This window comes from Dama dama, chromosome 20, assembly GCF_033118175.1.
Source record: "Dama dama isolate Ldn47 chromosome 20, ASM3311817v1, whole genome shotgun sequence".
Classification (NCBI taxonomy): domain Eukaryota; kingdom Metazoa; phylum Chordata; class Mammalia; order Artiodactyla; family Cervidae; genus Dama; species Dama dama.
The window spans coordinates 66350103-66373406 of record NC_083700.1 but is presented as its reverse complement, the minus strand read 5'-3'; the positions used below and the strand labels follow the sequence as shown (position 1 = coordinate 66373406).

The window sequence follows — 23304 nt, the reverse complement described above, 5'->3', positions numbered from 1 at the left end:
TTGTGAAGGACAGAGAAGTCTGGTGTGCTGCAGTCCATTGGGTTACAAAAAGTTAGACACGACTTAGTGACTGAACAACCAAGTTATTACAAATAATGGCTGTACTTCAATGAATATTCAGGGTTAATTTCCTTTAGGACTGACTGGTTTGATCTCCTTGCAGTCCAACGGACTCTCAAGAGTCTTCTCCAGCATCACAATTTGAATTCTTCAGCATTCAGCCTTCTTTCTGGTCCATGTCTTACATCCATACATGACTATGGAAAAACCATATCTTTGACTATATGGACCCTTGTCAGCAAAGTGATGTTTTTGCTCTTTAATATGTTGTTTAAGTGTCATAGCTTTCCTTCCAAGGAGCAAACGTCTTTTAATTTTGTGACTGCAGTCACCATCTGCAGTGATTTTGTAGCCCAAGAAAATAAAATGTCACTACTGTATAACTTTAAGTGGAGTATAAACTATAAAATATTGAATGACTATGCTGTAGACTTGAAACTAACTAATATTGTAAATCAACTCTACTTCAATTAAATAAATAAACTTTTTAAAAGGCCAAAATATTTTTGGTGACCATCGTTCCTTCACTGGCAAATATCCAGTCAGTTTGCAAGTCAGCTATTTATAAACTGGGAAACATTTTCCTAAAGAAACAAATTTTTAAAATGGTAGTTAGATTCTCAGGCTAATCCTCAAAAGCTAATTTAATTCATAATAAAATGGAACTCAACTTCTAATAGAATCCCCAAACCTAACAAGCATTTATAGCAGTGATTTTCAACCGTGGATACACACATCACATTATAATCACCCAGGAACGCTTCTTTTTTTTTTTCAAAAGGATTTTTCCTAAGTACAAATATCAGACTTTACCCCTAGGACAACAAAATCAGAATCCATTATCAGTAGCGTGGTGGTAAATGGAGCTTGGGAAAAGGTACAGACGATGAAAGCAATGCCTGTACAGAGAGTGGAATCAGTGCTGTGTCTGGGAAGTGGAGCCAAGGCTCTGGGGGTAGAGAGTGGGACCTAAGTACTAAAGAGGAAGAAAGGATGTCCCTGGGAGAAGGAAGGGATTGGATTGTGGTGGTTTAATCACTAAGTTATGTCCAACTCTCGCAACCCCATGGATTGTAGCCTGCCAGGCTCTTCTATCCATGGGATTCTCTAGGCAAGAATACTGGAGTGGGTTTCCATTTTCTTTTCCAAGGAATCTTCCTGACAGGGTTTGAACCCAGGTCTCCTGCATTGCAGGCAGATTCTTTACTGACTGAGCTATGAGGGAAGCCCTAGGGATAGGATTTTGGAGTCAGAATCATCACATCAGAGATATTGGCCTCTGATGACAGGGAAGAGTTTTTCAGAATGAGAAAATGGTGGAGGGGTCTGGAATGCTGGGCTCTAGCAGCCCAAGGATTGGGGCTGTGATGATGAGGGGGGAGCTAGTAAGAAGCCAGTTAGTTGGCATCACTCGACACTTCCTTTTATCTGGTTCATGAGGCAGGAAGGCTAAGTTCCCTTCATTCTACTTTCTTATTTTGGAGTGAGGTTTTCACAAAATTTCATGCCTCATATATCTTCTCTACAAAAAGCAACAATGGAGTTCTTTTCATCCTCTTGGCATGATTATGGACACTTAAGACTAAGCAGAGGGAAGGGGAAGAGAGGGGGAATGAAGGGAAGCCAGTTTGTGGGCTCCTAAAATAGGAGCAATTCTGTTCATCTCCTGCTGCTGTTCAACAGCCTTCAGAGTTCAGTAGCTCTTCTAGTCATTTCTTTGCAGCCCCTTTAGTTAGAAACATAGGCACAAAGTGTTATCACCAACTGGTGAAAGCAAAGATGCAAGGCGGAGGAGCTTCTCAACTGCTTTCCTATGTCCTTCTCATTTTTATAGTGAGGCATAGAGATTTCTGACATTCTGTGATTGTTGCAATGTAGGAAAGTCTGTGGAGAAAACAGCACTCACATTTTAATCAGATGCTCTCAAATGAGAGGCATTTTCTAAGTTCTATTTCATATTTCTTTTGGCATTTTCTAAGATCTATTGCTTTTGCTCTGTGTTCTAGTTCCCACTTTATGAAATTTTGTCTACTCTGGATTCACAAAATCACTGAGCTTAATGTATACACAAGAGAGAAATAGACAAACAAACTTGTGGTTACCAAAGGGGAAAGGGAAGAGGGGAGGTAAGGGATTAACAGATATGAACTACTCTATGTAAAATAAATCAGTAACAAGAATAAAATGCATAGCACAGGGCATTATACCCGATATCTTGCAATAACTAGCAAAAATACCGAACCATTATGCTGCACTCCTGAAACTAACACAATATTGTAAATCAATTATACTTCAATAAGAAAAAAAATTACTGGCCCAGAAGAATTCCAGAGACACATAAATGTCATCTCTTCTGCTGGAAAGAATGGAATTATTACCATTATCTTTTCTCTGATCAGAAAGTTGGTCCTTAACTAAAAAGACCCAGTACAGGAGAAGTTGTGGTATGGGGAGGTTGTGAATAGAAGGACTTCTTCCCAGGTACAAGCTTACTGTAAGTAAACACAAAAAACACACAGCTCCTTTCTGCACAGATTGCCAGCCAACCTGTGTATCAACACTATGGGGAAGACACACCTCCATGAAAGAAATTCTTCTCTTCATGAAGCAAGGGGTCTAGCTCAGTTGGAAAATCTGCATAGACTTCAAACCCTATCCCATCTCAAGGATACAGAAGAAAATGGATTTCTTAGGACTAAAATTCCTGGGCAGAATTAAATTGGAATAACATTCTACTTTAGTGGACAAAAATCTTGTTTAGTAAGTGAGACACCATTAGCTCTGACTGTTTCAAGGACAAGTTCATCACCAAGTCATTTGACTTCGGGGGTTCTGCTAGAGCAGACAGATGCCCCTCTTAGGAATCCCTGGGTGCTGAAGTAGAAGAATTAGATCAGTGTGCCCTTTGACACACTGCTGATGGCCTATAATTTGGCAAAGATACTGTGCGTAATGTAGTCAATGAAAGTCAGCATATTGGAAAAATGACAAATAAAACCTCCTTCTCTAAGTTATATACTTAAATTCTCAATCCCTGAAGACCTATGTGTCAGTTGTTGCTTCTGACCTTTTCTAATTGAATTGTCCTTCTTTAGTGAGCTACATAAAAGTAGTTTAATAGATGGGAGCAAAGGGGTACAGCATAACTTTTCCTATTAACAATAAATATGTGTGCTCAGTCATGTCTCTTTGTGACCCATGAACAGTAGCCCACCAGGCTCCTCTGTCCTTGGGATTTTCCAGGCAAGAATACTGGAGCAGGTTGCTATTTCCTACTCTTCCTGACCCAGGGATAGAGCCGACATCTTGCAAATCCTTCATTGGCAGGCAGATTCATTACCACTGTGCCACCTGAAAGAAGTTAAAGTGAAAGTCACTCAGTCGTGTCCTGCTCTTTGTGACCTTATGGACTGTCCATGGAATTCTCCAGACCAGAATACTGGAGTAGGAAGCCTTTCCCTTTTCCAGGGGATTTTGCCAACCCAAGGATCAAACCCAAGTTTCCCACATTGCAAGCAGATTTTTTACCAGCTGAGCCAAAAAGGAGGCCGAAGAATACTGGAGTGGGTAGCTTATCCCTTCTCCAGCAGATCTTCCTGACCCAGGAATCGAACCGGGGTCTCTGGCATTGCAGGCGGATTCTTTACCAACTAAGTTATCAGGGAGACCACACTGCACCATCTGAGAAGTTCAATGTTCCCCTCAAAATAATTCACCTCAGGATTTATTAAGCCATGTTACTGAAAAAAAGTAGATTCAGATAGGCAGGAAATTGCAGCAAAATTCATCATTTTAACCAGAAGTTCAGGGCTGCTATGTATTTTTGAAATTTCACTTTTGTGTGTAGCTGGTTGCTTGGCTGTGGCTGGAGCTGACTTCATGATGATCCCAATGGTACTGGAGACCTTAGCAATAAGCTTGGATTCCCAGTTCTCCTTCACTGGGGTGAAACCAGCTCAAGTCTCTGTCTTAACCCTTGTTAAAACTTTTAGTTGTTTAAGAATTATCTTTTAAAATCTGTAACTATGTGTGGTGACAAATGATAACTAGACATTGTGGTGACCATTTCAAAGTATATAAAAATATCACAGTGTTATGTTGTACAACTGAAACTAATATAATGCTTTATGTCAGTTATACCTCAACTTTTCAAAAAGTTATTTTTATACAGAAATTTTCACTTTGAAAGTGAAACAAGGCTCAGAAAGCAAGTTTGAGTCTGATTCTGTACTAGAACTATTTCTAAAGGAAAAGCTTGGTTTAACTCAAGTTCCAACTAACTTAAAAAACTAAGGGAAAGTGAGACAGTTCTTTTCTCTTCTAAAAACTAAAAGCGGCAGGAAAAAAATCTCTTATCTACTTAGATATTCTCCTACCTGATTATAATCTTTCATTTTGTTTTTTCCCTGCCTTAGTCTTAAGGAAAGTATATGCAGAAGGAATTGCTGATAAGAAAACTAGGAGAAAAAGTCAAAACCTTCCCTTAATTACCTTTATCAGGTTAGCAGGGAACAGGCACCTATGCCTTAGGTAAAGAAAGGTGATTAGCATTCAGAATACTGAAGACTACATCAATTAGGAAGGGCATGATTTCAAGATAAGTTGAAGGGTAAGTTAGAAAGAAGCAACTTATTTAAGCTTAAGTATAGAACTAGGATCAGATCAAATAGTGACTGCTAATAAGAATTAAGGATTTGGTAGAACTGACTCCCTAATTATACCCAGAGTATTAAGTAGACTCATTATGTTCGAAAGGATCTTGGAGGTCAACCAATCCAACTTTAAATCTTTGGTTGCGAGGAACAGATGCCTCCTTCAGCTGACACAAGCTGAAGAGGACAATTTATTAAAATGTTACAGAACCTAGGACTGAAAGGAAGCCATGCCTAGGGAATGAAGTAAACCTAGAAACTTGATCTTTATTTTCAGGACTTACCCTTTTATTTCTTTTTAAAGTTGATGCACATATCCATGTCAATGGCCTAAAGCCATTGTTTGAACAGGACCACAGCTGAAATTCTAAAAGGTGGTTTGAACAGTAAAGCTATTAATATATCCATAAAGTGGTGATAATAACTCTTGTGCTAAAAATACAGCTAGACAGTTATAATCTCTCTAACATGGATTAGGTTATTACATACAACTACATTACAGAATTTTAGTGATGAAAGACCTAAAGCCTACCTAGGCCAATCCTCTTATTCTGCCATCAAGAAAAAAAATAATGTGGCCCAAAAAGAAGAAGCAACATGTTCAAGATTTCCTAGATAGTTAACAGTAAAACCAGAAGACCTGAGGTCTTTTGATGGCTGGTCTGTCAGACCAAAATCACTGCAGATGATGACTGCAGCCATGAAATTAAAAGACACTTACTCCTTGGAAGGAAAGTCATGACCAACCTAGACAGCATATTAAAAAGCAGAGACATTACTTTCCCAACAAAGGTCCGTCTAGTTAAGGCTATGGTTTTTCCAGTAGTCATGTGTGGATGTGAGAGTTGGACTAAAAAGAAAGCTGAACACTGAAGAATTGATGCTTTTGAACTGTGGTGTTGGAGAAGACTCTTGAGAGTCCCTTGGACTGCAAGGAGATCCAACCAGTCCATCCTAAAGGAGATCAGTCCTGGGTGTTCATTGGAAGGACTGATGTTGAAGCTGAAACTCCAATATTTTGGCCACCTGATGCAAAGAGGTGACTCATTTGAAAAGACCCTGATGCTGGGAAAGATTGAAGGCAGGAGGAGAAGGGGATGACATAGGATGAGATGGTTGGATGGCATCACCAACTCAATGGACTTGAGTTTGTGTAAACTCCAGAAGTTGGTGATGGAGAGGGAGGCCTTGCATTCTGCAGTCCATGGGGGAGTCAGACATGACTGAGCGACTAAGCTGAACTGAACTGTCAGACATGTGATACCTCAGGCAATGCTAGAATGATGGTAAGCAAGAGAGAGCTTAGTTGAGAACCTGAATTCTCTGGTATGACAGTCTTTGGGCAAGTCCTTGATACGTTCCCGAACTTTCATTTGTATATTAATTCTCCCCAAAGGATGGGATTGTTGTGAGAATTAAACAAAATGACCTATATATTACCCTTAGCACAATGTCTAGTACATATAAATTCTCCATAAATGATAGCAATTATTATTTATCAAAAAATATACTTAACAGTTTGCTGCTTATCAAATAACCCTGAAACTCAGTGGCATACAAGAATGTTTATTTACCACTCATAGATCTGTGATCAGCTATAACTCCTCTTGATTTCAATGAATTTAGCTCTAATTTGGGGCTCAGATCTGCAGCATGGGACCCAGATTGAATGAACACTCACTATGTAGGATGTATTGTTTTCATGATGGAGGGAAGAAATGTAAGAAACAGGAAGCATGTAATACTTAAAATCTCTACTGAGAATTGTCTCCTTGTTCACTTCTACTAATAGTTCATGAGTCAAAGCAAGTCATTTGGCCAAGCCTAAAGCAGTGAGGCAGGAAAGTTACTGACGCATGAGCAAGCCATGTTCAAGGAGGGAACAATCAAAACAATCTAGCATAGGAAAGTTGATAGAAAAACTATGGTCATTGAGACAAGGGCCTCTATGGTAGCCTGAATGGTCTGAAACTAGAAATCACATGGGCTATCCATAATACCTCACATCCTCAAAATTATGGGCCCTTTAGAAAAACCAGAGGTCCAGGGAAGGCAACAGTTATTCAGAGTAGAGATTGGGTACATGATGTAATCCCGTCTCTGAGAAGCTTCACGGAGCAGAGGAGATGTTGCTGTAGAGAACGTATAGTGCAGACTTTCTTGACCAGAAAGCAACTGCAAAGGGTTCATGTCTTTAAAGCAGCAATGGTATCCATTTTCATATGTCCAATAATAATAATTTAAAAACCCTCGACAAGTTATATGATTATGTAAAAACTGTTTTCTTTTTAAGTGGAGCAAGTAGAGAGCCTTTGTGTGTATACTGAGGAAGTCTGCTTGGAGACTACATGGAGATTAGATGCATTTGCTCATGACTTGTGACTTAGTTTATAACACAGATGAACACCACTGGATACCTCCAATAGCCTCACACATTTTTAAATTGTTTTTATTCTTCGTCATATATTGTTTACATTTTCCTCAGTTCTGAATTAATGAGGAATTTAATGAGGAAGAAAAAAATATAATTCTCCCATTTTTCCCCTGGATACTTTCACCAGATCCATAAATTTCCTTCAGCTGAAAAAAACTAGGTATATAAAACATCAAGGTATCTCTAATATTTCAAAACATAATGTAAGGAAGATAAATAAATCAGCGTTACTTGTGCATCCTGTCTCTAACCAACAATTTATTATGGAAATTAAGTACTGATGATGCTTTGAGGTTTGCTCCAGATTAGAGGGCAGAGCAGAACTATTCTGTATGCTGGTTGCTCACATACCTCAGCACAGTCTCGTAGCCAGTTCCCCCTGCCTGAGAGGTCTCCTCCTGTTGCTTTATCTGCTTGGTCTTCTTACCCTTAGTCTGCAGCTCAGCTCTCACCTCCTACCTTCCCCAGTTCCCTCCAGCAGGAGGTGTTGCTCTTCCCTCAGTATTCTCATAGCACCTGTAGAGGGATTACTCTTTTGATAGCCCTATTTTTTAAAACAATCACTGAGTCTGTTTCCCCACCCTGACCTTGAGTTGAGATCAAGGGCAGCTTGGTCTTTCCCTTGCCTGGCACAGTGGCTCACACCTATAGTGCAGTCACCAAATCTTTCTTGAATGGATGAGGATAAGCAGAATCAAAGCTTGATAAGATTAGAAACTAGAGAGGATATAGGGGGAACATTTCAGGAAGATGGAAAATATACACAAGTCAAGAGAAACAAAAGGCAGAATCTGATAGGTATAAGATGTACTAAGGAGCCATAAATGGACCCATGTGACTAGACTTGGGAGTTCAGAAAGAGTTGGGGGGTCATGTTTGTTGGGGGAGGGCCCCAAGAGATACCCATTGTCTTAGTCTGCTTGGGTTCCTGTAATAGAATACCATACTCTGGGTGGTTTAAAGAATAGGAATTCATTTTCTAATTGTGCTGGAAGCTGGCAGCCTGAGATCAGTTTCTGGTGAGACTCTCCTTCTGGCTTGTGGCCTTCCTGCTATGTCCTCGTGTAACATGAAGGGAGCTCTGGTCTCTTCCTCTTCATATAAGGACAGTGGTGCCATCAGTAGGACCCTGACTTCATGACCTTGTGTAAAGCTAATTACCTCCCAAAGGCCCTATCTCCAAACACCATCAAAATGAGGGTAAAGACTTAAGCATAAAAATTTAGAGGGGATACGATTCAGCCAATACTATATGGTTAAGGATCTAGTCCTGCTTTAATGAAGTGGTCCAAAGAGACCTCCACTATCCATCCCTGTCATTCCTGAGGTTCCATTGTTCATTTAAGAAATTGAATGAAATCCCAGAAATCAACATTTCCAATTGAAGGGGCTTTAAAGCCCAAGGGCAGGAGCAAAATAACCTTCTAATTTCTGAGATGAATGAACAAAGTAATTTTTGTGAGTGGTATCTTCTAGTTCTACAGCAGCCATAAATCATACTTTTGGGAGCTGAACCATTTTACTTTTAAATGTACATTTTGCAAAGAACACAGTCATTTCTTATTATGCTCCTTTTGTACAATTTTGTTGCATTCATCACTAGTCAGAGTCCTGTTGATTCTATGGCAGGAAAACTATTTGTTATATTTATAGTCCAAGTGTCTACTGATTAGCTCAGGCATTTTTGCATTAGCTGATCGGGATGGTAGTACAGCCTTAAAAGATTTATGGCTTTCTCCATTTACCCATGGTCCATATTTCATTATTTTCCAGACCTAGACTCCTTTTGTCCAGTGCATTCTTTTAGGAATCTTCCACAGTATGACATTTTTATCCATTTGAAAAGTTTATGCCCATCTGTAAATGATTCAAGCCCAGATGGAGAATTCTGCTACCTGATTTGCAGAAAGTTGTTGCTGCCTAAAGATTTGCTGGGCTTGTCCCATTGATAGATAGTACAAATATATAGTGCTAATATAATGGGCAAACTCCAGAGTATTACCATAGCTCCCAACTATTGAATGATATACAAAAATATATGACTTGGGGACAGCTGAAATTGTTTCCACACTTTGAGCTCTGCTTCCATTAGACTGGTTCACAATATTAGATTGAATCCCAAGGTGCTACTGATAATCATCAGCTATTTTTCCTGGCCAGTCTCTTTGTTTAAATATATTCTTTCATTATCCATGTGCTTTTGAAAAAAATAGGAGAATGTTTTTAATTGAATAATCTGTATTCTGCCAGATACTCCTTCTCCCTAGGAAGGTATATAGAAACTTACTTTACTATTTTTATTTATCCTGCCAGTGTAGTGTATTGATGAGAGAACTGAGGTCCAATAGTGTTAAAATAAGACATGAAATATTGATTAAGTCTTTTTTAAAATTCCCTTTTTGCTCCTGAGTATAGCAGATTTTAGCAGAAACTGCTGCCACTATTGTGCTCTCCAATAAACCTTTATTGTTGGAAGGGTTTGGATCCCCTTTGGGCTTTGATAAATGATTATTATGCTTTTGAAATTTTCACTTGGAATGCCCTGGGCCTTGTTTGCATTGAATCATAGAAGAAATGGATTAGAAGCAGTAGAAACAAAGGCCCCCAAAGGAACCATTCTGTGAAGAAGCAGCAGCCACAGGGATGGAGGCAACTGGACTCCTATCCTTGTTCCCTGACACTGGTTTCCCTTCCCCATTGCACAGTCCCCATTGTAGGCTAGGGACTTCCCTTTGGGTTTAGGCTGAATGAGTATGCTGATTCTTAGCGCTGTGTTGCAAGGTAAGATAATAATTCAGTATACACCAAACCTGAATGGCTTCAGATAGACTTGTCAAGATGCTTGGCTAGGTAAGGAAAGCCAGTGGGACAGTGAGCAGAAAGTATGGGAACTGTACATAAGGAGAGCCTGGATTAGGGGTCAGAGACATCCCCATGGCAAGTCTCTCACAGCCAAAGACCATTCACCAGCAAGTCAAGAAGTCTACTGTCCTCTTAGAGCTCAGAGGAGCTTGGAACAGAGAGGAATCTGGTGAAATATGAAAGAGAACTTATTACACAGTGCATACACCACAACAGAGAATTATCGCATCTAAAACAGCCAAGATTTAAAAACCCTGATATAGAGAAAGTGCTATTATTTTGCCCATCAAAGTATAAGCTTCTCGAGTTCAGAATCCAAGTCATTGAGCTTATGGTGCTCAATAATTAGAGCATCCTATGTGTGTGTGTATGTTTAGTCACTCAGTCATGAGAGCATTCTGTAAATAGATAAATTCAATGTAAGTCAGCTTTCTTTTGAAAAGTAACCATTTCTGTTTCCTCAGTTCCTCCTCCGAAATTATCCCAAAGGGACATGTCACTCACTAGAAAGTTCCAGCTTGCCAGGCATTAGGAGAAAAATGCTTCGTAGTATGTTTCCGCAAATGAGAAGACGAGGGAACATCCTTAGAAGCAAGGATGCAGGTGAATGAAGAATACTGACAGCCACAGATATTGGGATTGGTAAAAAAAAAAATAAGGCTAGCATGACAAACAACATAGACCTGTGACCACGTGATGGCCTTTAGCATCGAGGAACAGGGGTAAACATCAAGAGGCATGGTAGCTTATATTTTATTGGTAATAAAGTAGATGAGAAATCATATTTTAAATGATATGCCTTCAAGTATGTGCTACATCAAGGTGTTGACAGCATCATTTTTCCAAGAGATGAACAAGTAAATTTTAGCAGTTTCCAAGTGGTAAGTATCTTGATTACCAAGGAGCAGTGGGATGCGAAGCTGGCTGGTGAAAACAAATGATTGATAGCTTCCTTTTAACACTCTTCCTTTCCCGCCCCCCCCCCCCCCGACTCCCTGCATGGCTCATTATTCTGTTGCATTAATTTAAGCTTTCCTATTGTACTGAATTAGGGGCTAACATTCTCTTATCATCCCTATGGGAATCTTGATTGTTTATTTGTAGGTGACAATAATTGTTTTTATCGATCCCCAATTGTGGAAGGTATAAAAAGTGTCATGGCTGATGACCAGCTGGTACATAGTGCTATGTGCATGACTGACAAATTACAAGACAATATTTGGCCCAAGAGGTGACCCTTTCAGAATTTTTTAAGGCATTTGATAGTTATGCCTTAAACTAGGTCTCTCCAAGCTAAGAAGCATAAACAACTTCACATATATCACCTCAAGTCTTTTTGTCACTGATTCTATTGAACCTCCAAAAGGTCAACTGGGGTGTAAAATTTATTTTCTTCCTTTCTAGTATACCCACACAGCAGGGAAGTTTAGAAATGGTGCAGCTACAAGAATTCCCAGATAAAGTGCCTTCCAGGCCAGAGAATTCCCTTAGGAACCCAGATCATCAGGGCATTTATTTGGAGTGAAGTGAAAGTCACTCAGTCGTGCCCGACTCTTTGTGACCCCATGGACTATAGAGTCCATGAGATTCTCTAGGCCAGAATACTGGAGTGGGTAGCTTTTCCCTTCTCTAGGGGATCTTCCCAACCCAGGGATTGAACCCAGGTCTCCCTTATTGCAAGCAGATTCTTTACCAACTGAGTCACAGGGGAAGCCCCTTTATTTATTTGGAAGAATACCTCTATTAATCCAGCAGCTGCCATTCTACCACTGCAAGTATCATTATATGGATATTATCTGGGAGTATTGAGAAGAAACCACTTTGCTAGCCCAGGCAAGTATTATGGTAGGAAACTTCATATGATTTTACATCCTAAATGTGTCAGAGGCACCGGAGAGGGGGGTGCGAAAAATGCAACTCTTTAATTAAGTGATGGTTGTAGGACAGGACACTGGGGCAGTATGAACCTCCTAGTCTGGATCAAATGCAACACAGCTTGCCTGAAGAGTTTTTGAGCTAATTATTATGCTGTCTCTCCAGAGACAAAATAAATCAGTTGAAGCTTAAAAGCCATCGATTAAAAAAAAAAAAAGCCATCGATATCAGAAATGGGGTAAAAACTTCCTTATTAGGTGGACAGATGGAAAGATCTTTGACCAGAGCCCAAACCCTGAAATTCCTGACTCTCTTTTCCTGTGGTAAAGAGAAGACAAACACACAGAGAAATCACTTTGATAACTGTACCCTATTTATCCTTTGAGGGTTCTGCTAGGAAAACCTGGCTGTTGGACTCTCAGAAACAACTATGTGAATTGGACCAGAAAGAGCCAGGGGAGCTTATTTTACTGAGTAGGGGTCCATATGTCTCACGAGCGATCCTCCCTTTGTCTCGGGGCTCTGATGCTATCTTGGTCCTTGACAGCAACTATGTGGAAGGACCAGCTCCTAGCAAAACACCTAAAAAGAAAACCAATTTAACTTAATTCAGATTTTTTTTCTCACTCAAATTAATCTTTACCCTCAATGGTATGGTGGTGCCTTTGGTTTTAGACAGCCCTTCCAGCACCTTCCAGGCGCAACTGTGTGAAAGAGAAAAATATGGAACTTCTCTCTCCAAAAGTTGAGGGAATGTAGCCACCACCACTGCCAGATAAAACTGTACACCCTTTCTATATACACCCCAGGCACTCAAAGGCATTCCCATGTTACAAATGTGCATTTATTGTGACCTGACCAATTGTGTTATATGCTTGTTAATTACACACCCTACATGCATGGAACATGGAACTGCCATGTGGCTAAAGATGAAAACAGATTGACTATCATGGGTGATGATCGCAGAATCATTTGATTTTAAAATAAGAGTAAACCTTAGGTAAGCCTTAAACAATCTCATTCTAGGGAAAAGGAAACTAAGATGCCCCAAAGACGCTATGTTGTCCAAAGCTTCACATTCCAGTCATGTCACAGCTGGAATGGGAAACCAGACACCCTCAGTCAGTTCTTTACTGTGCTCGGTACTAACTCTGAAACACACAGGTTCTGCTTTGTTACCCTATATTGTGATTAATTGCTTTAACATGTGTGGCCTTCCCCACTAGACAGTGTGCTCTTTAAGAAAATATTCATCACCAACTTCTAGCATAGTCAGTAGCACATAATAGGATCCCAATGAATGTTTGTTTAAAAAAGGTGAATAAGTGGGTAAATATGTGAGACCCGTCTTTTCTCATCATGTGCAAATAAATGCTGTAATTTTTTATGATCATTACTAGTGCTTGGTCAGCCTAGTAATGAAGAATGGATAGGATTGGAAGGTATAAAAGTAGAAGGAAAAGGCAAGAAGAGGGAAAAAATACAATTCAACAGGAAGAAAAACTGGAAAAAATAATATCAGTATGTAGATAAAATTTCTAGATTTGATTTGGGAGCTTTTGGTCAAGACTCTTGTCTCTTCTGATTTCTCCCAATTTTCCAATGACTTTTTCAGCAGATGGTGCTTTAAGCACTTCCCGTCATTGCTGCTCCTCCTCAGACACCAGAATTGCAGGATTGACTGTAGGTTGCACTGTACTATAGGCAAAGTTGCTCTCTTATATCTTCCCCTCCCTGTGGTGTGTCTTCCCACCCATTTGGCACTTGTTCCAAACCCATGCTGCTGCAACTGTTCCTGTCACAGAGGAAAGTGCATGTAACTCGATGTGGTACTGTTTCTGGAATGCTTTCCATTTAGAAGACACACCAGGAGATATAAAGGAAGTCATTTTACATATTGGCATTTCAGACTCAGTGACAAATATTTGGCAGAGGGGGTGGATATAGATGCACTGGGTTTGTTTCTCTTTGCAAATCAACCAAAGTTGATGAAAATAAAGGCTAAAAATCCAGTTATCAACCCTCGCTGTGAGTTCCTTGCTCCTGAAATGCTTACCTGTTGAGATCTGAGACTAAGTGGTGACTGTTTATAGAAGAATGAAAGGATTCAGGGTCCTAACTGTAACACACTGATGGCTTGGTCCTGCAGAACTGCAGCAAGGATGTTGAACATCAGTGGGAAAAACTGCTGGTGGGAGTGCTGTGCCGGTGGTGGAGTGCAGGAGGAAAAGAGATGACAGCACGCCAGTTTACCAAGACATCTAGGTGGAAGATTGGAAATTTGGTCTTTTTTAGAAAGTGGTGCTACACGGTTGCCAAACAACCTGGGGTGACCCAGATGCCCCTACGGGGAAAGTTTTAGGGAGATAGGCAGTCATCTGCTTTGGATGGATTGGGTTATCTTGGCCAAAGACGAATATGGAGATCCAGCTTTTCATCCAACATTCCCTTGAGCCATTTGCAACTTGACAGACTCCTCAAATCAGCACTTAATCTAATTACTCTACCCCTTCAGTTATTCTACTTGCCATCTCTTTCCTTTCTTTTTTTTTAATTTATTTTGTTTTAATTTTTTTTTATTAGTTGGAGGCTAATTACTTCACAACATTTCAGTGGGTTTTGTCATACATTGATATGAATCAGCCATAGAGTTACACGTATTCCCCATCCCGATCTCTTTCTTAAACATATGGAGCACACATCCTCGTATCTGTGATATGGAACACTTCCTGGAACACTCTTCCCTCATATGGTCTGTTGAACAAGTGGCATCTGTTGCTCATCGCCAGGAGTAGAAGTCCAAACACTTCTGCCCACTGTATCTTGGTATTGGAGTCACCAAAGAAAACAGAACACAGTCAAGCACTGCGCTCTGGGGCACGGTGGAGTGCTGGAACAGAGCTCTCCTCGCATAGAGAAGAGACAGAGCAAGACATCAGGCCACAGTCAGCAGGTCCCTCCCAGCAGCTGACCCAGGACTGTTGGCCTGCGGGCAACCCTCTTGTGCCACAGAACAAAGGACCCCATCCCCTTTTTGCAGGGAAGAGTTATAGCAGTGAGTTTGGCCAGGTGCCATATGTCACATAGGCAGAGCAAAGGAGTGACTCAATGTGAAACAGAAGAGGTTACTCCCACACGAGGTGGTAAGTCCAGCACAGGCTGTGAAAACTCCTTGGTAAGGAAGTGTTCCAGACCCAAGGCCTATTCTTATGTGACCAAGAGGGGGTTGAAAGACTGCCCCCATGAGGCTGCCTTCCCATGAGGCTGCCTTCCCAGTAGGCCCATATGGTTTCTTCCCATTTACCTCTCCTGCCCTCTCTTTTCCCCATATTTTCGTGTCTATTATCAAAAAGGCCTTCCCTGATCAACCTTTATAACATAGCCATCTTCAGATCCAATCCTCTAGCCTCTGTGAAGACAAAAAGCCTTGTTTTGATACTACTATATTTATATATCTGTGTCATCTACAGCAGTGATGGGCACTTAGTAGGTGCTCAGTTAAAACATGGTCAGGAGGTTGGTAACACAGGTCTTATAAAGGAAAAATCTTGTCCCATGATGCCTGGAAAACAGTGAAGGAAAAGTTTTCAAATGCTTTCACATACCAAGTCATTCACTTATACCACATCCAACTTTCACTTAGAAGCCCAGCAAGCCTCCCAAGAAAGTGATGTGTCCAGGTAAGTCAGAAAACACCATTATCATTCAACTCCCATCAGCGCTCCAAGCAATTTGAGAAAACCTGTCCTCTGATATACAGCACTAATTTGTGTCTTACGGAAAGTCAAATAAATTATTTTTCACCTGAAGGGAGCACGATTATTTGACTCCAGATATTTGCCATATGGCTTCCCTTCCATACAACATAGCTTCTAGGCTTAAGGTACTAAGAGTGAAAGCATGCCTATAAACTATTCAGAGATAATTCAAAATAAGTGTGTATCTTTGATAGATTGTCAAGTTTCCTTATGTTTTTTCCTGATAACAAGTGCTGTGTTTTTGATAAAAGGTTGCTCATTTCTCATCACCCTTTGCTGTTGCTCTGTGTGTGTCTTCCGTGTTGTTTTGTTTGTTGTTTGTTTGTTTTCATTCCCCCTACAGAGTCCAGTCTGGCTCTTACCTCAGCACGGGGTGGTTCACCTTCATTCTGGCCATGGATGCCTGTTACGGCATTCACGTCTACGGGATGATAAATGACACCTACTGCAAGTAAGATCACAGGAAATTATTTTTATGCGTCTCCAATCCTGATATCTTGTCAAAATATCACAATTCATTTTAATACCATAAATCTGAGACACGGATAAAGCAACAATTATTTCCTGGCATTCTTTGCTGACATGACATTTCATTGTCAGTGCATCAAGTTGTGACTTTCAGGGATGATAAAAAGAAAAATATTTACCACAGTCTAATGTCAAATGTCAGAAGGAACCTTTTTCCTTTAGTCTGTGGCATATCAGGGACTTGTGGCTTGAAAATACAGAATAAGTTCAATGGTTATTTAATTTGCACAACAGGTTTGTTGTTTCTGCTGCACGAATGGTTGATGAATGGCTATCTACTCAATGGTTATATTTGATCTTGAAGGACGAAATGTCCTGAAGCCTCAGAGAGGCTGATACCTTAACAAGAATTCCTGGAAATTATATTTCACTGCTAAGTGAGTAATCTGTCAGATCCTTATTTAAAATGCATGTGTTTATCCACAGTATATCCCTGCTGGTAGGATAGTTTCTAATTAGATAATAAAACAAACCTTCCATGCTTCATCAAGGTAATGAAATAGATTTCCCTACCAACAATTGGCACAGTATCATTCAGAGAGTGTTTTAATCGTATTGTCAAATGGTACCTAAGCCACAGTCTTCATAATCAAATATTTCTACTTTAACTGTAAGCATAATGGAGCACAGATGAACCAAATATCTTACTCTGAAAATCATTAAGCCTCTTCAAGCTCTGCTAAAGCAATCAGGTTATCCAAAGTTTGTTTCCATTATACACCATTTCCTCCCTCAAAGAATGGCTCTATGTTTGCATATAATTGGTGTGATGCATAAATTTTATTTGATTTATTAAAGCACTAAGGACCTGGTGTGTCTTTCTAAAAGCTTTTGTGTATAATAGCTTTTAACTGAGTTCATGGACAAGAATCAGGCATGGGTTTGCAAGTAATGCATTTACTGGGCACATAATGGATTCTAATAAATGAGTGCTTCATTTTTCATCTCAGTCTTTCTCCCCTTTTCTTTTTTTCTTTTCTAGGACAGAAGGGTATAGAAAAGTCCCCTACCATTACTATGAACAAGGAAGAGATGAATGTGATGAATATTTTCTTCATGAACATGCCCCATATGGGGGGCATAGGTTTATCACTGAAAAGAAAGTGTTTGCTAAATGGGCCAAGAAACACAGGATAATATTTACACACCCAAACTGGACAGTGTCTTGATGTTGGCTTTTCTGACCTTGCCACACCACTTGACATGATCATGATGCTGAGATTGTGATGTTAATGATGCTAATGCTGATGATGGTGATGATAAAGACAACAACGATGATCAAGTTTCTGTACATTCTCAGATATGGATGGTGATTCTACCTGTAATCTGAACTTGGGATTTTGTGGAGGCTGGTTGTGCTCATTATGTTCTTTCTGAAGGTTCAACATTACATATTGCACTTTATAATTTAACTGGAATTGAAATGAAGGCCAGTAATATGACAACAGTGACCTAAGAAATTGGAAGATTATCCTTCAAGATAGCTGCCCAGGATTCTTGGATGGTGAATAACTTCCAAAATCCCTGGGATTTGACCTCATGAGGCAAGGTTACTGACTCTGGTCTCTTGAGCCTGAGCAGCTCCACCATCTTGAAGAATGGTTGATTGTCAAACACTGACCCATGAAATACTCTCTGGGTAAACTTGCCACAGTGACAGTTTGGCCTTGGGGCAGGGAAGAAACCTCTGTCTGACTTACCATCTTCCTACAGTACCTCCAACAGATAAAGCCTCAGGCCATTTCCTTATTAACGAGGAAGATACCATGGACACCCTACCCATCAGGATTACTTGACTATCTCAAACACTTCATTCAGAATGGGCCAACTAGCTCCATTCTTACTACCTGCCCCCCCAAATATAACTAAACATATTACTAGAATGATCTGTATTAATGTTTAGTTATTTTTGGTCAAGTCCTAAATATTTCAGAAAGCTATTTAACATATAATATACCAACACTGTAATAACATATACTGTGAAAACATTCTTAAAACATAACCAAAAGGGTTTCCTAACTCTACTACAACATCCAACAACGCAAAATTTGATGCTTTTGAAAATCATGAAACAGGGAAAGCAAAGCATATTTTTACATCAATTTGTATCCTACCATACTTCATAATATATATTTGTATATTCAAATTTCTATTTTATAGGCCCAAGATGTGTCTCTCCACACATTGCATTATCATTGCCAAGTGCCAACTGTTAGACATGGAGAGGAAATGATTTCTTGTATTTAATTTGACTGGAGCTTTTGCCTTCTTGGGGGTTTATTTTCTCCAGAGTGTATCAATTGCTATACCACAATAACACAATAATAATGACCTTGATGTCCAAAGTGTCTTGTCATGTAGAGTCTTTCACATATGCTGTCTCATGTCACACCCGTGACCACCCCACTGGGCTATTGCCTACACATTCTGACATATTAGCAGATGATCTATAATTTGTTAATTGCTCTAATATATTCCAGATTGCTCCCCTTGCTAATATTTGTATAGAATAGCATTTGTGTAGACTAGCAACCAATTGATTTCAGTGCCAAATAAATGTATTATATCAAGATTATGCAGAAAGTATCCCAAGGATGGGTCTTGGCCATAGACTAAGACCCCTGTGAACAAAGGGGACTTTTGATTTTTTTCCCATGACTCCATTTAGGTGGGGAAAAGATGAGGTAAAGGGACAACAGGAAGGAATAGAAGCAGAGAAATATAGTTTCTTGTCTCCATCTTAAGATTACTTTGTTCTCCAGACACTCATTGCTTGTCAAATATTAGAGGGTTAAATTACTGAGAGAGGAGCTCAGAGACCAAAGACATCCTTACCAGTATTCAGAGGACAAAGCTGGGCTCAATTCACAGCCTGTTTCAGAGGCTGGAAGTGATGATACTTTTCACCTCAGGAGCTCTCTGTAGGTCTCTACCAGTGCTAAGTCCCACCATTAGCTATCCTTAAAAATGGGTCCTCTTGTGCAAAATCCTCTTTTCTGTTCTCTTCTGCCATTTCAATACCTCAGTCCTCACATCCATAAAAATGACCAAGTGCCACTTTCATTGTTGAAATTGTTATTGTTGTTTTTCTTTTGCTGTTTCCTCATGTGACTTTCAGTTGTATATATGTTAGTTTTTGCAAGCTAATGATGGATAGAAATGCCCACTCAAAGGAAAATAAACAGATGAAAATATCACAGTTGTAATACAGACTGTTTTTTCCCCCTGTTGTGATACAGAAGTTCCACTTTTAAATAAAAAGGAAACCTTGGTTATCAGAGTGTTTCAAGGAATGACATAATATAGTTGATTTAGTTTTCTGGTAAATGGAAAGCCAACCCTATTTGTTTTACTGAGAAACTTCAAAAAACATCCGTGTTCTCCTGCCTCACTGTGGTGCTCTGTGATGGAGACTTCTGCAACGCCACTCTGTGTGGTGGTAGATATGTGTAGAATAGGCAGTGTTTCCTTTGGAGGGGTAAAGGGGGCTTCCCCTTCCCTTTTTTTCCCTTAAACTCCAGTTTTACACTTTTTATTGTTGCCTCTTATCTCCTTTTTCCACTAAAATTGGGAAATAAAAATCAGATTATTCTCATTGTGTAGGCCTAATTGAATGACTTCCAGTGCCATCATCATTTTGATAGAATTACGAACTACACGACTTATTTTTCTTTGCGGTCTTAACAGTCTCTGCTTCCATTTCCTGTTCTTCTTTTTTAAATTATTTTATTATTCTTATTGTTATTTTATTTATTTCTACTTTTTGGCTGTGCCCCATGACATGTGGGATCTTAGTTCTCTGACCAGTGATCAGACTTGCATCCCCTGCATTGGAAGCATAGAGTCTTAACTGCTGGGCTACCAGGAAAGTCCCATTTACCCTCAGCTTTCTACTGCTAGTGGAAATACAAAGTCTAATTTGTCCTATGTTGAGAAATTTTCCACCTAAGGTTTACTGATAGAGAAGCAAGTGGTACAGGAGCAAAATTCAAGGACAGAACTTTTTGTGCAAGTTTCTGGTCCACATCACAGGTTCTAGTTAACTAAAAAGGGATTCTGCGCAGCATCTAAACATTGAAAAATTTGGCTAAACTCATTTATCAATGATACGTATGTATCCCAGAAGTTAATTAATATTTGTAAAAAATAAAAATATTTCCATATCATCCAAGGCTCTAGGCACATGGACTCTGGCAAATGCCATGATTTTCTGAAATGAACATAAAAATGTGCAAACTAAAAATAATAAAGTAAATATTATTTTTAATTCTGCAGAATCCTTGATGAAAAGAAAGAAAATTTTAAAGCGGTTTTTTAAATTAATGTTTGAATCCTTTCTAAGTTAGTCTAGTGATAAGTAGTAGTTATTTGTATTTTTATGGTAGTAATGTGAGTTAGAAACCTTTTAAAATATATGATTTTACATTGTTATCAAATCTATCAAAGAAAAACAATTTGGAAGGATGTTTGTATATATGCACATAGAATCTCTGTGTATAAATGTATATTCATGTGTGTTTGTGTGTATACAAAGGTATACATGCAAACCTGTATTCTCACTGATGTGTATGAATTACAGAAAATCTAGTTTAGACTTGATCTGAAATTTGTTGGGTTACATTTTGAATCTTGAAGAAAAAAGAAGAACCAGATTAAATGTACTGATTGCTAAGAGTATGTAAAACACAATCAGCAGCTGGCCAAAAGAATAAAGCTAGAGAAGCTGCTAAATCCAGAACTGAGGACACAATTATATGCCACGGCAGTCACAAATCAGACCTGGAAGTACAGCAATCTGTATCACCGGCTCTGCCAATGGCAGCTCAGCTAAAGTCACATTGAAAAACATCGCATCAAGCTCCATTCACACTGACGTGAATGAACACTGGTCCCCTTATTCAAATAAGCCTGTCTTTACCATAAGCAAACTGTGATTTGCATGATTTTTATTATATGGCTAGAAAACTGTGACCATTGTGAAAAAGAGAAAATTATATAAGGCGATTGCTCCTTGAGGATTTGGAATGAATCAGCTCACGTGGGAACAAGAGTCTGAACAGGAGACCTCACTGACCTTTCCAGACGTATAAAGTCACTAGAAGAGAACCACTCATCACTTCCTCAGAAAAAAACAAAACAAAACACTAAAGTACTTCACCTGGCGGTGTTAACTGGACATTAATTATAAGCTCAGTTTAATTTCAATAAGCATGAAAATATAATCAGATGACTCATTAAAAAAAAAAAATAGTGTTTAATGTGGCATGTCAAATGCAAAGAACAAATTCTGTTGTCCAGTGTCAGTTGCTTGCATGTCTTAGCACAATAAATAATTTATAGTCCCAGGGCCAAGAGGGGAAAATGCTTTTTCCTTGACTGCAGTTTTAAAAGGCAAGACCTCATCATTTTCATGGTATACATAGATCCCGTGACTGAAGGAGCCAGTGCCAGCCTTTGTACATCGTCTGGACTTGTAAAACTGCAAGGGGCTTTAGAGACCAAACCATCCAACTCCTGCATCTTGGATTTGAGGAAATTGACTGGTGGAGGTGAAGCGACTTGCCAGTGCCTATAAACCAGACTAATAGCAGTACTGAGACTTAATCTCATGTCTCTTTCTTTAGCACTTTCTCTGTTACATTGTTTATTTGTTTTAGCACAGAAAAGTAGCTGGAAAATGCATGCTGACTTATTGGAAGACTATTCCTGGAAGCCAAGGGCTCCAATTAATGTTGATTCTACTTATGATCAAAATAATTCTTCCACTGAACTATAGAAATATTTGCATAATTGAAGTAATAGCTCAGTAATTGTTGATACTCTCTGTTATCTATATGGGCTTCCCTGGTGACTCAGATGGTAAAGAATCTGCCTGCAATACAGGAGCCAGGTTCTATCCTTGGTCAGAAGATCCTCTGGAGAAGGGAATGGTTATCCATTCCAGTATTCTTGCCTGGAAAATCCCACGGACAGAGAAGCCTGGTCCATGGGGTCACAAGAAGTTGGACACGACTGAGCAACTAACACTTTCTATCACCGATGTTTGTTGGTAACTCTAGGCCATGTCCTATTGTCATAAAATTCGAGGATTAAAGAATGGATGGATAAAACTCAATGTCATCTTTTGTTATTGAGGATGATAAAGTCATTGATACTCTTAAGGGCTGCTGAATACAGAGGTTACCTGGTATAACTGGCAGGTCCTATTGTTGAATTGTCCCCAGAGCCTCATCCTGGCAGCAAATCAGCTGCCTGGGTTAATGAAATAAGACATTTGCAATGACAGGTGAGATGTTACCCTTTGGTTTCACACTCAGCTCTGCACTGCACATGACCTTTGAGTCTGTGTACTCTCCGGACAGTAAATCAAATGCCCACAAGACTCAATCACCATGAAGATTGAAAGGTTGTTTTTGTTTTTGTTTTCTTATAGCCCATTCACGTGATATTGTTAGAAGAGGAGAATTTTGAAATATACGCACCAGGCTCCAAAATGACTCAGAGATAACATACTGTCCTATTGCTTATTTTTGCTGAATCTTAGAGAATCCACTGGGGTAAAATTCCATGTAAATTGCTAAGGCATCAAATCAGAACTGTCCTTGGGCGTTGTAACACTGCGGAATACATCATTTATTTTGGTTGTTTTTAATCTTTTTTTTTTTTTTAATGGAGTAAAAAGCTCCTCTTTCTCCATGGATACATTTCCTTTTGTTCCTGCCTTGGAGACTTCAGAAAAATAGAAGCTCACTTTCATAAAAGTGAAGAACATCTTGACAAATAAATAGCCAGTATTTGCCTAACTAGTGAGCAGTTTCTTCTAAGAAACTCCAAAGGGACCAAAAGCATGGCATTTCATGGTTTCTTGTTATCTAACCTACAAAGCAATCACTTCCCTGTGTTTAACTTTGTTGGTATTGCTACTGAGTAAATACCCATTTCTATTACGTACAGTATATTTTATGCTTCACTCATTTTTCTGAGTTCACACAATTTTTGCTGTAGTCTTTCATTCACTTTAAAAACCTGTAATCTTCATCTATTTATAGAAGAAACTGTAAATGCACAGTTGTGCATTTGGTGAGGTTTTATTTTCCCTTGGCATCATATTGCTTTATTTATAAGCAACATGCCT

At 39.3% G+C, this 23304-nt stretch overlaps 1 protein-coding gene across 1 annotated transcript in view; it reads left to right on the top strand.

The window, feature by feature from the left end:
• ST6GALNAC3 (ST6 N-acetylgalactosaminide alpha-2,6-sialyltransferase 3) overlaps positions 1–19328 on the top strand; it is a 597383-nt gene extending 578055 nt beyond the window's left edge. The window contains exons 4-5 of the mRNA XM_061119995.1: positions 15985–16092; positions 17152–19328. Of these exons, the coding sequence (XP_060975978.1) occupies positions 15985–16092; positions 17152–17338 (295 nt within the window). The 3' untranslated portion in view covers positions 17339–19328. The remainder of the gene's footprint in view (positions 1–15984; positions 16093–17151) is intronic.
• Positions 19329–23304: the final 3976 nt, after the last annotated feature.